Raw genomic sequence first — 16,790 nt, 5'->3', positions numbered from 1 at the left:
GCGTCGTGGAAGATAACGAGGGCTCTTAGCAGACGCTGGCTCTTTTGCCGCCAGAGCTGATAGTGCCGGCTAATTAAGCCATCATTCGGACGGAGGCGGAAGAGGACAGAACACGGAGTCTGAATCAGAAGGGGAAGAGGAAGAGCTGACAGAGAGTGAGAGAGTGGATCCTGTTGTGGTCCGTCAGCAGCCTACAGTGCTGATGGCAGAATTGGACAGTGATGAGGCAGAGGCGAGGCCAGGGCCATCGAGAAATGGGGTGCAGACTCCAGAGCCTCCAGAGGCCGAGAGTAGCGAGGAGGAGGAGGAACTGGGAAAGCCTGTCCCTAAAGCCCGAATGAGAAGAGCTGCCAAGAGGCACGAGCAGCTCAAGCAGAGAGGTCACCTCGGGGGTAGGGCCAAGAGATAATTGGCCCCTCCCATAAGGTTTAAAAGGAGACCGGCATCGGTGTCTCAGTTTGCTGGGAAACAACGTTGGAACTGCGCTCGTCCCATTCTCTGCTCTGGATGTTTCTCCAAGAAGACCTTGGCAGCTCCTCATTCTCTGCTCGAGACGCTTATCTGCAAAGGACTTTGGCAATTATCTAAATTGGACCAGTTTGGAAATAATGACAGACTGTTTTGTGTGAGAAGCCTTTGCTTTCTTTTGAGCTTCACGACGCTGGGAATGGGTCAATTCCCAGCTGTTTGAATAAAGTTTATTTTCATTAAGGACTGCGTTTGTTGCTACCTGCTCGAATCTGGGTCACAACAGATCCATTGGCTGTGCAAAAAGCAGGGGAGAGGTAGAACAAGAGAGAGGGGATTCAGATGAAGACCAAGGCCCCACCCCCTCCTCATCCTAGGCAGCGGCAGAGAGGAATGGAGAAGACAGAAACGTGGGTTGCATGGCTTACGAGGGAGGGAAGGGACCCGATCCTCTTTACAAGACACAGGTGCTGCTGGAGTTTAAAAGGAAAGGCAAATGGGAGGGCCATTTGTCAGGAACAAACGCTGAGTTTATCTGGGGTTTCTTTGAATCCTGGCATCCTCTCAACTGGCTTGATTTATTGCCGTGCTACTTCACTTCTGGAATTTTGCTTGCCCTGCCAGATTAATTACCTTGTCTTGCCTTTGGATTTTTTGTTAGAAGTTGTTGTGTCTGCGCCCCCCCGAGCCGGGCCTGCTGGCAGAAAGTGACTTGGACAGTGAGAGGGAAGGGCCGTCAGGACTTACCTTGGGAGTACCGGCCTCCCTGGCTCAGCTCCAGGAGCCAGAAACAGGCCAGGTGGAAGAGATAACGAGACCTCCATCCCCTGACTCTTCCCCCCCCAGGCCACGCCTGCAGACCCAGCTGACAGCAATCAGGCTTGGTTTCGTAGGCAGGAGAGGAGGGAACAACAGAAGCAGGGGTGGGGCAGGCCTAGGAAGTGCTGAGTCATGGAGCCACACCCCACAGGATATAAAAGGCAGCCAGAGCTGCTGTGTCTCTTTGTAACAGGCAAATCCACTGATTAAGAGCTGAAGTTTGTTCCTGGGTGACTCATCGCGCCGAGGGAAATAACAGAGACACTTGGCAGACGCCGCTATTCTGCTGCCAGAGCTGATAGTGACAGCTAATTAAGCCATCATTCGGACAGAGGTGAGGGAGGACAGAACAGAAGTTTTCTGCTTACAATGTTTGGGACTGAAGTATTGCCAGCCAAAGACTATAACAGGTTGGTGGAAGAGCTCTCTCTCCAGGCCAGAGAGTTGAAAGGGACATAAGGGGGGCACAGTTGGTGATAATAAAGGGACTCATATCAGTTCTCTGGCTGTGTTGCCTTTGTGTCATGCCTTAGGTCATCACAAGCACTGACAAAAGTGATTGATGACTGTTTTTCACACTTACGACTGTTGCAACATCCCCATGGTCCCGTGATCAAAATTTGGGCACTTGGCAACTGGTTCATATTTTATGACGGTTGCAGGGTCCCAGGGGTCATGTGATCCCTTTTTGTGACCTCATGAGCAAAGTCAATGGGGAAGCCAGATTCACTTAACAACCGTGTTACTAACGTAGCGACTGCTGTTGTTGTGTCTTCACCCCCCTGAGCCGGGCCTCCTGCCAGAAAGTGACTTGGATAGTGAGGGGGAAGGGCCGTCAGGACTTACCTCGGGAGCACTGGCTTCCCTGGCTCAGCTCCAGGAGCCAGAGGCAGGCCAGGTGGAAGAGATAACAAGGCCTCCGTCCCCTGACTCTTCCCTCCCAGGCCACGCCTCCAGGCTCAGCTGATGGCAATCAGGCTTGGTTGGACCCTTTTGTAGGCAGGAGAGGAGGGAACAACAGAAGCAGGGGTGGGGCAGGCCTAGGAAGTGCCACACCCCATAGGATATAAAGGCAGCGAGAGCTGCTGTGCCTCTTCATAGCAGGCAAATCAACTCATTAACTAAGAACTGAAGTTTGTTCCTGGGTGATTCATCGGCGTCGAGGGAAATAACAGAGACACTTGGCAGACGCTCGCTATTTTGCTGCCAGAGCTGATAGTGCCAGCTAATTAATCCGTCACTCGGATGGAGGCAAAGGAGGACAGAACAGCTGCGATTCGCTTAACCACTGTGGTGAGAAAGGTCGTAAAATCGGGCAGAGCTCACTTAACCACTGTCTTGCTTAGCAATGGAAATTTGGGGCTCAATTGTGGTTGTAAGTCGAGGACTACCTGTATGAGACCATTGGAGCACCTTCTGTCAGCCACAATTCCTGGAAGCTAGTAGCGTGGCTTCCTTTCATTCTGTGTTTAAAGTACAGACAAAAGCTATAGGATCGATCCCAACATAGGAAACAAACAAAAATGGCAGAAAAATGGCTCTGCCCTCATATTGTTACCTGTATGACTTTCCATGTTTTGTTACTCTGGCATTTACTGGGACTTTGTCCTCCCCAATCATGTTTAGCATAGCCTGAAGCTACTAAAACCAGAATAGGACAATTTGCCATGGCTGAGTCATCACGAGACAACTAGCTACGGTCAACTGGCTGCAGGAGAACTCTCCACCGAACAATTTAACAATGTTATTTAATTGTAAATTATGTAAATTTAATTGTTAAATGTAATTATTTAAAATAAATTTTAAAAATATTTTAATTGTTGTCATTCATGTTTCATTTTGTCTCTCCTTTTGCATTCTTTATTTAATGATCCTATTTCACCATTTCTTCTATATTAACTCTAGCTCTTGTCCCTCGGTGAGGTGTCCCATGGCGAGTTGGCCATGGTGAGTTGGCTGTGATGAGTTGGCCATGGTGTGTTGGCCATTATGAGTTGGCCATTATGAGTTGGCCATGGTGAGTTGGCTGCAGCAAGTTGCACATAGTGAGTTGGCCATGGTGAGTTGGCCATTATGAGTTGGCCATGGTGAGTTGGCCATGGTGAGTTGGCTGCAGCAAGTTGCACATAGTGAGTTGGCCATGGTGAGTTGGCCATGGTGAGTTGGCCATGGTGAGTTGGCCATGGTGAGTTGGCCATGGTGAGTTGGCTGCAGCAAGTTGCACATAGTGAGTTGGCCATGGTGAGTTGGCCATGGTGAGTTGGCCATGGTGAGTTGGCCATGGTGAGTTGGCTGCAGCAAGTTGCACATAGTGAGTTGGCCATGGTGAGTTGGCCATGGTGAGTTGGCCATGGTGAGTTGGCTGCAGCAAGTTGCACATAGTGAGTTGGCCATGGTGTGTTGGCCATGGTGAGTTGGCCATGGTGAGTTGGCCATTATGAGTGCCATTATGAGTTGGCCATGGTGAGTTGGCTGCAGCAAGTTGCACATAGTGAGTTGGCCATGGTGAGTTGGCCATTATGAGTTGGCCATTATGAGTTGGCCATGGTGAGTTGGCTGCAGCAAGTTGCACATAGTGAGTTGGCCATGGTGAGTTGGCTGCAGCAAGTTGCACATAGTGAGTTGGCCATGGTGAGTTGGCCATTATGAGTTGGCCATTATGAGTAGGCAATGGTGAGTTGGCTGCAGCATGTTGGCCATGGTGAGTTGGCCATGGTGAGTTGACCGTGGTGAGTTGGCCATGGTGAGTTGGCCGTGGTGAATTGTCAAAGACCTACTAAAATGTGTGTGAAACAGTCTAGACCAGTATTTTTAAACTTGGTAACTTTAAAATGTGTGTCTATGGAGATTCTCAATCATCCAGGTCATGGTTGTCCCAAAGGTGCTTTTTCAAGAGGCAACTGGATTTTCTGTCTTTTTCTTTGAAGTCATTTTGCTTTTCATCCATGAAGCTTCTTCAGCTCTGACTGGATGGTAGGGAACGGAAGGATTTAAACTCCTTGCAGACAGCTGGTCATTTGCATTTTTTTAAGAGAGTCATTGAGGCAACTTGGAGGTTTATCTGTGTCCTCAGGTTCTCCTGAGTAGTACAAGTGGGTGTGCAGCCTTCTTGGAACTTTGTCCATATTTTGGACAGAGAGGACCGCTAGTTTGAAAGAGGAGTTAGAGCATCTACGTCAAAATTGAACAGCCCTCCCTTAACAGAGAGGGAGGGATACAGCACCACCTATCTCCAGTCTGCAACACAGTCCTTTCAGCAGTTCTAAGGCGGCTCCTGTCAGAGTTCCAAATAATACACTCATAGCAAAAACAATTCCGAGGCAGGCAAATTCCTCAAAGAACCATTTATTAGGACATATAACTTCAGTGCTGGCAGCTTCACACCCATTTGCACCACTCAGGTGACCCTGACGACACAGACAAACTTCCAGGTGGCCTCAATGACTCTAAAAATAATGCAAAATGAGCAGCTGCCTGCAAGGAGAATAAATCCTTCCGTTCCCCACCATCCAGTCAGAGCTGAAGAATTTCCTTGGATGAGAAGCCAAACGTCTTCAAAGGAAAACCAGAAAGTTTAAGATGTGTGGATTTCAACTCTTAGAATTCTCCAGCCAGCTTGCCAAGTTTAAAAAACATGGATCTAGACATAGATCCATAACTTCAGTAAGATACAATAGAGATAGGGGTGGGCTGCTGGGGGTTCACAAGGGTTCGGGAGAACCTGTAGCTAAGATTCTGTGTTGTTTGGAGAACCCCCAAATCCCACTCCTGGCTGGCCCCACTCACCCCATCCCACACCTCCCAGGAGTTCCCACTTGGTCCGTTTTGGATGCAGCTAAGGGCAGGGTGCGCATGGAGGCTCAGGGAGGGTGAAAAACGGGCCTACCAGAAGTTCAGGAAGGCCAGAAATAGGCCAGTTTCCAGCCTCCAGAGGGCCTCCAGAGCCTGGGGAGACCATTTTCACCCTCCCAGAGGCTCGAGAAAAGCCTCTGGAGCCCAGGGAGGGCAAAACACACACACACACCCCGCCATGGTGCAGGAGGCCAACTAGGCCATGCCCACCATGGCCACGCCCACCCAGAAACCGGGCAGAGAACCCCTTGCTAAATTTTTTGAAGCCCACCCCTAAATAGAGAGGTTTTGCTGAGTCTGGGTACAAGCCTGGAACAGTTTTATATCCTGCTTTCTCCACACGGTATTACTTTCTTACGTGACCCATCGAGTGCAGAGCTGTTGGTCTTCTTGTCCTTTAGATTGGCGTTGTTGTCTCGGTTCAGGGATGCGTTTCCTACGCTCGGGCAGCCAGGATCATAGTTCTAATAAGACAGCACAAATACATGAAGGAACACCAGTACTCGCACCTGTTTTCTTCCTGAGTCAGGAGATATTTCTCACCGCTGGAGATTATTTTATTGCTGAATTTATTTTTTGGGACTGGAAGGAAGTTCTGGTTCAAACTTTTGTTCGGCCACAGGCTTACAAAGCGGCCTTAAACGATTTTAATGTTTAATGAAAAGAATATTTAATGAAAAGAAGGACTAGAGGAGACATGATAGCAGTGTTCCAATATCTAAGGGGCTGCCACAAAGAAGAGGGAGTCAAGCTATTCTCCAAAGCATCGGAAGGCAGGACAAGAAGGGATGGAAACTGATCAAGGAGAGAAGCAACTTAGAACTAAAGAGAAATTTCCTGACAGTCAGAATAATTCATCAGTGGAACAATTTGCCTCCAGAAGTTGCGAATGCTCCAACACTAGGCGTTTTTAAGAAGATGTTGGATAACCATTTGTCTGAAGTAGTGTGGGATTTCCTGCCTAAGCAGGAGGTGGTTTTTTTTTTAAAAAAAATTATTTGAATTTATATCCCGCCCTTCTCCGAAGACTCAGGGCGGCTTAGACTGTCTTAAGCAATAGTCTTCATCCATTTGTATATTATATACAAAGTCAACTTTTATTGCCCCCAACAATCTGGGTCCTCATTTTACCTACCTTATAAAGGATGGAAGGCTGAGTCAACCTTGGGCCTGGTGGGACTTGAACTTGCAGTAATTGCAAGCAGCTGTGTTAATAACAGGCAGACTTAGTCTGCTGAGCCACCAGAGGCCCTTTTTTTGGACTAGAACAGGGGTCTCCAACCTTGGCAACTTTTGGACTAGAACAGGGGTCTCCAACCTTGGCAACTTTAAGACTTGTGGACTTCAACTCCCAGAATTCCTCAGCCAGCTTTGCTGGCTGAGGTATTCTGGGAGTTGAAGTCCACAAGTCTTAAAGTTGCCAAGGTTGGAGACCTCTGGACTAGAAGACCTCCAAGATCAGACAAATGGCTGGCTAATCTCTTCTTAAAAACCTCCAGTGTTGGAGCATCTACAGCTATTGAAGGCAAATATTTCCATGATTGATTGGTCTCACTATCAGGAAATTTCTCCTCATTTCTGGATTCGTTCTCTCCTTGATTAGTTTACATCCATTGCTTCTTGTTCTGCCTTCAGGTGCTTTGGAGAATAGCTTGACTCCATCTTCTTTGTGGCAACCCCTGAGATATTGGAAGACTGCTATCATGTCACCCCTAGTCTTCCTTTTCATTAAACGAGACATATCCAATTCCTGCAACTGTTCTTCATATGTTTTAATCTCCAGTTCTCTCATCATCTTTGTTATTCTCTTCACTCTTTGTAATGTCTCAACATCTTTTTAATATTGTAATGACCAAAACTGGATGCAGTATTTTAATTCTGGCCTTACTAAGGCTTTATAAAGTGGTACTAATACTTCACATTATCTTGATTCTATCCCTCTGTTAATGCAGTATATGATTGTGCTGGCTGTTTGGCAGCTGTAGCACACTGCTGGCTCATGTTTAATAATAATAATAACAGAGTTGGAAGGGACCTTGGAGGCCTTCTAGTCCAACCCCCTGCCCAGGCAGGAAACCCTACACCATCTCAGACAGATGGTTATCCAATATCTTCTTAAAAATTTCCAGTGTTGGGGCATTTACAACTTCTGCAGGCAAGTTGTTCCGCTTATTAATTGTTCTAACTGTCAGGAAGTGATTGTCCACTAGGGCTCCAAGATCCCTCTCGCAGTTATGGGAAAGACTAGCTATTAGCAGTGTGCCTTTTAATAAAAGAGCATTTGGTATATGATTATGCCTACTATGGCAATTCCTTGGTGCAGTGGTGAAATCCGAATTGTTTTAGTACCGGTTCTGTGGGCATTGCTGGGTGGGCATGGCATGGCTTGGTGAGTATGGCAGGCATCCAGACCACGGTTTCCACAAAGCAGAGGTGAAATGCTCCCGGTTCAGACCAGATCATGCAATCCGGTAGCCATTGGGGAGGGTAGTTCGGAGAACCAGTAGCAAAAATCCCTGCCCCCCCCCCCACTGCCCACTTCTCGCTGTTCCTCTTCTCTGTCCCTGGAGCTCTTGGTGGTGATATAGCTGCAAACGGCCTGAAATGACTGCCGCAACGCTTCAAAGGGCCGCACTACAGCTGATCAGCACTGTAGGCGGATAGTAGACCAGACCTTCTTTTTTTAAAGAAGGTAGACCGGTGCCTGCCAAAAAAAGGCACTTGGTAGACCGGGGCCTTTCAGTAAAAAGCAATTGGTAGACCGGGGCCTCTATTTTTAAAGAAGGTAGACCGGTGCCTCCCAAGTTTTGTATACTTTATTATTTTTATTATTTTATTATTATTGGCCATGCCCATTCAGTCACCTGACCACCAAGCCACGCCCACCAATTAAGCCACACCCACAGAACCGGTAGGGGAAATTTTTAGATTTCACCCCTGCCCTAAAGGTGCTTTTTCAAGAGGCATTCTTGAAACAGCACCTTTGTTTTCTTGTTTTTCTCTAAAAATATTTCACTTCTCATCCAAGAAGCTGAAGAAGCTTCTTGGATGAGCAGCAAAACATCTTCAAAGGAAAACAAAACCTATATGTTCTATGTTGTAATTCCAAATGTAACAACTAGGTTCAAATGTAACAACTAGGTTCTTCCTATTTGTTTCAGCACCTTACCTTTCTATTCAAACTTAATAATTTTGGGCACTTACCCAGTGGTGATATGTAAAATTTGTTATTACCAGTTCTGTGGGCGTGGCTTGGTGGGGGCAGGGTAATGTGACTGGGTAGGCATGGCCAATTTTTTCTTTTCTTTTTCTTTTTTTACTTTTAAAAGCATTTTTTCTACAATCTCTTCGACCGCAGAGGTTGTAAAAAAAATGCTTTTAAAAGCCTGTGGTGATTAGGCAACTCAGTTGGGATCACCAGAGGAAAAAAAGCTTTTAAAGGGTTCTGATGATCCCAGCTGAGCCACGCGATCATCACAGGGTTTTTTTTAACTTTTAAAAGCATTTTTCCGGCCGAAGAAAAAATGCTTTTAAAAGTAAAAAAAAAAAACCCTCAGATGATCGCGCAGCTCAGCTGGGGCAGATCGGGGGAGGTGGGGCAGGGATTTTTGATACCGGTTCTCCGAACCAGCCGCTGCCATCGCTACCGGATCAGGCGATCTGGTCCGAACTGGAAGCATTTCACCCCTGGCACTACCCTTAATAAATTAATCACTGATATATCACCCGATTCCACTCAGTTCAACTCCAGGTGGGTTCACCGTTCAACATAAAACAAAATAAAATGAACATTTTAGCACCGCTCTCTAACCATACACAGCCCCTCTTGCAGCTTTGCTGCTCAGCCTCCTCCTCCTCCTCCAGTCTTAAATCTTTCTTCCATGGAAAATGTCCTGTTTCCCGTCACTCCATTATTCCATCCATTCTGTGACAAATGTCCTGCTTCCAGTTCCTTCCCATCGCATGCAGGGGTGAAAAAACAATCCCAACCAGGAAAAAAAAAGAGAGGAGCTAATTGGAATTCAAAATAGAGTATGTGGATTAATTAACAGGCAGCATGCAAAATTAATAGGCAGCATTCACCCTTTCGCCCAGGAAAACTCTGTATGGCAGTTGAGAAAAACGGATTGATTTGCAAGGATTTATTTTATAAGGCAAAGTAATGTTTTAATTGCACATTACCAGGATAACACGTATATATTAACATAGGGGCAAATGGGAAGTCTTCAGAGACAAGTCAGGTGGTGTCGTATTTAATACCAGTATCTGAGGAAGACTCCAGTGGGAGCTGGCTTACTGAGTTGCTATTATTCATTGCCTTTAAAAGGGGAGGAAGTTAATTAGGCTTCATTGGAATGGTTGCAGGATTTGGCTAGTCTAGAGAAAAGAAGGACTTGGGGAGACATGATAGCAGTATCCCAGTATTTGAGGCAGTGAAATCTAAATTTCTTTCCTACCAGTTCTGTGGACATGGCTTGGTTGGGGGGGGGGGGGATCATGTGACTGGGTGGGCGTGGCTATGTGACTGGAGGATGAAAAGACAGAAACTCACTAACAATGTCCTGCTTGGCCAGGGGGTTGGACTAGATGACCTCGAGGTCCCTTCCAGACCTGGATTATCCCTTGAAGCTGCGTCTAATGCCAGGTTTGTAGTCCTTCCTCTCCTTTTCCTCCCTCCCTCCCTCTTTCTTCCTTCCTTTCTTTCTTCCTTCCTTCCTTTCTTTCTTCCTTCCTTCCTCTCCTTTTCCTCCCTCCCTCTTTCTTCCTTCCTTCCTTCCTTCCTTCCTCTCTCTCTCTCTCTCAAACGAACCCCCCACCCCATTTTTTGCCTAGCAGGCTTCAGCTTTTTTACCTTTTAAAAAATGCTTTTAAAAGTAAAAAAAAAAAGGTTCTGATGATCTGGCACCTCAGCTGGGATTGTCGGAGCCTTGATTTAACCCTTTAAAAGCATTTTTTTTTACAACCTCGTCGGCCAAAGAGGTTGTTTAAAAATGCTTTTAAAAGTAAAAAAATAAGGCTCTGATGATCGCGTGGCTCAGCTGGGCATTCGGGGGGTGGGACAGGGATTTTTGCTACCAGTTCTCCGAACCACCCACTGCCATTGCCATTGCTATCGGATTGGCGGATCCAGTCCGAACCGGGAGCATTTCACCCCTGGCACTACCCTTAATAAATTAATCACTGATATATCACCTGATTCCACTCAGTTCAACTCCAGGTGGGTTCACCGTTCAACATAAAACAAAATAAAATGAACATTTTAGCACCGCTCTCTAACCATACACAGCCCCTCTTGCAACTTTGCTGCTCAGGCTCCTCCTCCTCCTCCTCCTCCTCCAGTCTTAAATCTTTCTTCCATGGAAAATGTCCTGTTTCCCGTCACTCCATTATTTCATCCATTCTGTGACAAATGTCCTGTTTCCAGTTCCTTCCCATCGCATGCAGGGGTGAAAAAGCAATCCCAACCAGGGGAAAAAAAAGAGAGGAGCTAATTGGAATTCAAAATAGAGTATGTGGATTAATTAACAGGCAGCATGCAAAATTAATAGGCAGCATTCACCCTTTCGCCCAGGAAAACTCTGTATGGCAGTTGAGAAAAACGGATTGATTTGCAAGGATTTATTTTATAAGGCAAAGTAATGTTTTAATTGCACATTACCAGGATAACACGTATATATTAACATAGGGGCAAATGGGAAGTCTTCAGAGACAAGTCAGGTGGTGTCGTATTTAATACCAGTATCTGAAGAAGACTCCAGTGGGAGCTGGCTTACTGAGTTGCTATTATTCATTGCCTTTAAAAGGGGAGGAAGTTAATTAGGCTTCATTGGAATGGTTGCAGGATTTGGCTAGTCTAGAGAAAAGAAGGACTTGGGGAGACATGATAGCAGTATCCCAGTATTTGAGGCAGTGAAATCTAAATTTCTTTCCTACCAGTTCTGTGGACATGGCTTGGTTGGGGGGGGGGATCATGTGACTGGGTGGGCGTGGCTATGTGACTGGAGGATGAAAAGACAGAAACTCACTAACAATGTCCTGCTTGGCCAGGGGGTTGGACTAGATGACCTCGAGGTCCCTTCCAGACCTGGATTATCCCTTGAAGCTGCGTCTAATGCCAGGTTTGTAGTCCTTCCTTCCTCTCCTTTTTCCTCCCTCCCTCCCTCTTTCTTCCTTCCTTTCTTTCTTCCTTTCTTTCTTCCTTTCTTTCTTTCTTTCCTTCCTTCCTTCCTTCCTTTTTTTCTCCCTCCCTCCCTCCCTCTCTCTCCCTCTCTCTCTCTCAAACGAACCCCCCACCCCATTTTTTGCCTAGCAGGCTTCAGCTTTTTTACCTTTTAAAAAATGCTTTTAAAAGTAAAAAAAAAAAGGTTCTGATGATCTGGCACCTCAGCTGGGATTGTCGGAGCCTTGATTTAACCCTTTAAAAGCATTTTTTTACAACCTCTTCAGCCAAAGAGGTTGTTAAAAAATGCTTTTAAAAGTAAAAAAAAGGTTCTGATGATCTGGCACCTCAGCTGGGATTGTCGGAGCCTTGATTTAACCTTTTAAAAGCATTTTTACAACCTCTTCAGCCAAAGAGGTTGTTAAAATGCTTTTAAAAATGCTTTTAAAAGTAAAAAATAAGGCTCTGATGATCGCGTGGCTCAGCTGGGCATTGAGGGGTGGGACAGGGATTTTGCTACCAGTTCTGTGGACATGGCTTGGTTGGGGGATCATGTGACTGGGTGGGCGTGGCTATGTGACTGGAGGATGAAAAGACAGAAACTCACTAACAATGTCCTGCTTCCAGTTCCTTCCCATCGCATGCAGGGGTGAAAAAACAATCCCAACCAGGAAAAAAAAGAGAGGAGCTAATTGGAATTCAAAATAGAGTATGTGGATTAATTAACAGGCAGCATGCAAAATTAATAGGCAGCATTCACCCTTTCGCCCAGGAAAACTCTGTATGGCAGTTGAGAAAAACGGATTGATTTGCAAGGATTTATTTTATAAGGCAAAGTAATGTTTTAATTGCACATTACCAGGATAACACGTATATATTAACATAGGGGCAAATGGGAAGTCTTCAGAGACAAGTCAGGTGGTGTCGTATTTAATACCAGTATCTGAAGAAGACTCCAGTGGGAGCTGGCTTACTGAGTTGCTATTATTCATTGCCTTTAAAAGGGGAGGAAGTTAATTAGGCTTCATTGGAATGGTTGCAGGATTTGGCTAGTCTAGAGAAAAGAAGGACTTGGGGAGACATGATAGCAGTATCCCAGTATTTGAGGCAGTGAAATCTAAATTTCTTTCCTACCAGTTCTCCGAACCAGCCGCTGCCATCGCTACGGATCAGGCGATCTGGTCCGAACTGGAAGCATTTCACCCCTGGCACTACCCTTAATAAATTAATCACTGATATATCACCCGATTCCACTCAGTTCAACTCCAGGTGGGTTCACCGTTCAACATAAAACAAAATAAAATGAACATTTTAGCACCGCTCTCTAACCATACACAGCCCCTCTTGCAGCTTTGCTGCTCAGCCTCCTCCTCCAGTCTTAAATCTTTCTTCCATGGAAAATGTCCTGTTTCCGTCACTCCATTATTCCATCCATTCTGTGACAAATGTCCTGTTTCCGTCACTCCATTATTCCATCCATTCTGTGACAAATGTCCTGTTTCCGTCACTCCATTATTCCATCCATTCTGTGACAAATGTCCTGTTTCCGTCACTCCATTATTCCATCCATTCTGTGACAAATGTCCTGTTTCCGTCACTCCATTATTCCATCCATTCTGTGACAAATGTCCTGTTTCCGTCACTCCATTATTCCATCCATTCTGTGACAAATGTCCTGTTTCCCGTCACTCCATTATTCCATCCATTCTGTGACAAATGTCCTGCTTCCAGTTCCTTCCCATCGCATGCAGGGGTGAAAAAGCAATCCCAACCAGGGGAAAAAAAAGAGAGGAGCTAATTGGAATTCAAAATAGAGTATGTGGATTAATTAACAGGCAGCATGCAAAATTAATAGGCAGCATTCACCCTTTCGCCCAGGAAAACTCTGTATGGCAGTTGAGAAAAACGGATTGATTTGCAAGGATTTATTTTATAAGGCAAAGTAATGTTTTAATTGCACATTACCAGGATAACACGTATATATTAACATAGGGGCAAATGGGAAGTCTTCAGAGACAAGTCAGGTGGTGTCGTATTTAATACCAGTATCTGAGGAAGACTCCAGTGGGAGCTGGCTTACTGAGTTGCTATTATTCATTGCCTTTAAAAGGGGAGGAAGTTAATTAGGCTTCATTGGAATGGTTGCAGGATTTGGCTAGTCTAGAGAAAAGAAGGACTTGGGGAGACATGATAGCAGTATCCCAGTATTTGAGGCAGTGAAATCTAAATTTCTTTCCTACCAGTTCTCCGAACCACCCACTGCCATTGCCATTGCTATCGGATTGGCGGATCCAGTCCGAACTGGGAGCATTTCACCCCTGATTTGAGGGGCTGCCACAAAGAAGAGGGGGTCAATTTATTTTCCAAAGCACCAGAAGGCAGGACAAGAAACAATGGATGGAAACTAACCAAGAGGAGAAGCAGCCTAGAAATAAGGAGAAATTTTCCTGGCAGTTAAAACAATCACTCAGGGGCACGGCTTGCCTCCCGAAGTTCTGGGTGCTCCATCATTGAAGGCTTTTAAGAAGAGAGGACAGCTACTTGTCTGGCACGGTGTAGGGTCTCCTACTTAAGCAGGGGGTTGGACTACAAGACCTCCAAGGTCCCTTTTAACCAGTGGTGGGATTCAACCGGTGTAACAACCAGTTCGCTGACCGCACGCTTTGCATATGCAGCGCGTTTGAAAATAGCACTAAAACCAGGGGTGAAATCCAGCAGGTTCTGACAGGTTCTGGAGAACCGGTAGCGGAAATTTTGAGTAGTTCGGAGAACCGGCAAATGCCACCTCTGGCTGGCCCCAGAGTGGGGAGGGAATGGGGATTTTGCAACTTCCTTCCCCCAGGAGTGGGGTGGGAATGGAGTATCCTTCCCCAGGAGTGGGGTAGGAATGGAAATTTTGCAATATCCTTCCTGTGGAGTGAGGTGGGATTGGCGATTTTGCAGTATCCTTCCTGTGGAGTGAGGTGGGATTGGCGATTTTGCAGTATCCTTCCTGTGGAGTGAGGTGGGATTGGCGATTTTGCAGTATCCTTCCTGTGGAGTGAGGTGGGATTGGCGATTTTGCAGTATCCTTCCCTCAGGAGTGGGGTAGGAATGGAAATTTTGCAATATCCTTCCCTGCCACGCCCACAGAACCTGTAGGGAAAATTTTGGATTTCACCCCTGATTTGAGGGGCTGCCACAAAGAAGAGGGGGTCAATTTATTTTCCAAAGCACCAGAAGGCAGGACAAGAAACAATGGATGGAAACTAATCAAGGAGGGAAGCAACCTGGAACTGAGGAGAAACTTCCTAACAGTGAGGACAATTAACCATTAACTTAACCATTAAGTCTTTTCTTAAAAAGCTCCAGTGATGAAGCACCCACGACTTCTGAAGGCAAGTTGTTCCCTGGTTAATTGTCCTAACTGTTCGGAAGTGTCTCCTTCATTCCAGGTTGCTTCTAATTTTAGTAGCTCAGTTTTTGAGCCTCCGAACAGATGGGTAGAACTAATTTGGACACAGTTGCAGATATAAGCATAGGGCTGCAGCCAGCCAATAATTGTATTTTCTGAGGTCCATGTAGAGGCCTATCTTCCAAAGCAATAGAAGGCAAAGCAAGACACAATGGATGGAAACTAACCAAGAGGAGAAGCAGCCTAGAAATAAGGAGAAATTTTCCTGGCAGTTAAAACAATCACTCAGGGGCACGACATGCCTCCAGAAGTTGTGGATGCTCCATCATTGAAGGCTTTTAAGAAGAGAGGACAGCTACTTTTCTGGCACAGTGTAGGGTCTCCTACTTAAGCAGGGGGTTGGACTACAAGACCTCCAAGGTCCCTTTTAACCAGTGGTGGGATTCAACCGGTGTAACAACCAGTTCGCTGACCGCACGCTTTGCATATGCAGCGCGTTTGAAAATAGCACTAAAACCAGGGGTGAAATCCAGCAGGTTCTGACAGGTTCTGGAGAACCGGTAGCAGAAATTTTGAGTAGTTCGGAGAACCGGCAAATGCCACCTCTGGCTGGCCCCAGAGTGGGGAGGGAATGGGGATTTTGCAACTTCCTTCCCCCAGGAGTGGGGTGGGAATGGAGTATCCTTCCTGTGGAGTGAGGTGGGATTGGCGATTTTGCAGTATCCTTCCCTCAGGAGTGGGGTAGGAATGGAAATTTTGCAATATCCTTCCCCTGCCACGCCCACCAAGCCACGCCCACAGAACCTGTAGGGGAAAATTTTGGATTTCACCCCTGACCTTCCACTGCAGCCCCAGTGAGTAAAACAGCTGAGGCGCAGAAATCCACTCTGCCGTGCCTATCAGCTGGGCTTCAAGCAAAGGAAATATAGGTCGGTACAGCGCAGGAGCAGCTGATCATCGGGGCAAACTGGTTCATTTCTCAGCTGATCATCGGAGCTACCGGTTCTCCCAAACTAATCCGAACCGGCAGAATCCCACCCTAACTTTGCTTCTAACTCTGTTATTCTGTTAAACTGAAGCTGGCTTTTTGCTTGATATATGCCATTGTCTCCCTGTTTTCCCCCCTCCCACCCCAAAAAAAGTTTAAAATAAATAAACAAGCAAGCATCAAATTTGGCACATACTACAACATGCAATCTTGATGCTGATAGGCCTCAAGTTGTCCCCCCTCCCCTCCACTTCAAAAAAAAAAAAGGGGGTGGGTGGGGGCAGAAATGCCTTTAAGGGACATAATTTTTTTCCCCTCTTTTCAACCTTAATTATATTCAAGAAGGTGACTTTGATCTTTGATATAAACTTGCTTTTCCAAACCAGAACGGCTTCTCCTTTCATTCCGGAAACTCAAGTGCTCCATCAAAAAGCGCCATGTCTTAAATTTCATTTTCCCTGGGACCCCACTGCAGGACTGATAGGTTGAAGATAAAAAACACAGTTTTTCAAGAGAGTCAAAATTACATCGTTTGCGAAATATCTGACTCCCCATATGTTTTATCTCTCGCAAGCCTGCTTGCATCGGAAACCCAGAACTTAGCTGCAGCTGTATTTTTACCAGGCGAGAAAGGACCCTTCAAAGATTATCTTTTAACAGATGTCGAGATTAATTGCCAAAAACAAGAAGATAAAATTCCCTGGCTCTGAGTTATAACAAAATAACTCCAGCTGGTTGATCGGAACCAAGAACGCTTCATGACTGGTACTTCTGTGAATCTCCTGAAGCTTCTAAACCAGGGGTGAAATCCAGCAGGTTCTGACAGGTTCTGGAGAACCGGTAGCGGAAATTTTGAGTAGTTCGGAGAACCGGCAAATGCCACCTCTGGCTGGCCCCAGAGTGGGGAGGGAATGGGGATTTTGCAACTTCCTTCCCCCAGGAGTGGGGTGGGAATGGAGTATCCTTCCTGTGGAGTGAGGTGGGATTGGCGATTTTGCAGTATCCTTCCCCCAGGAGTGGGGTAGGAATGGAAATTTTGCAATATCCTTCCCCTGCCACGCCCACCAAGCCACGCCCACAGAACCTGTAGGGGAAAATTTTGGATTTCA

At 46.1% G+C, this 16,790-nt stretch overlaps 1 protein-coding gene across 1 annotated transcript in view; it reads right to left on the bottom strand.

The window, feature by feature from the left end:
- The window catches only part of LOXHD1 (lipoxygenase homology PLAT domains 1), a 285,489-nt gene that overhangs the window by 59,630 nt on the left and 209,069 nt on the right, over window positions 1-16,790 (bottom strand). Inside the window, exon 32 of the mRNA XM_058168108.1 lies at window positions 5,498-5,603. Within this exon, the coding sequence (XP_058024091.1) occupies window positions 5,498-5,603 (106 nt within the window). The remainder of the gene's footprint in view (window positions 1-5,497; window positions 5,604-16,790) is intronic.

The sequence above is a fragment of the Ahaetulla prasina genome, chromosome 2 (genome assembly GCF_028640845.1).
Source record: "Ahaetulla prasina isolate Xishuangbanna chromosome 2, ASM2864084v1, whole genome shotgun sequence".
NCBI lineage: Eukaryota > Metazoa > Chordata > Lepidosauria > Squamata > Colubridae > Ahaetulla > Ahaetulla prasina.
Note: the sequence above shows the minus strand (reverse complement) of the source record. Positions and strands in the feature narration are given on the sequence as shown.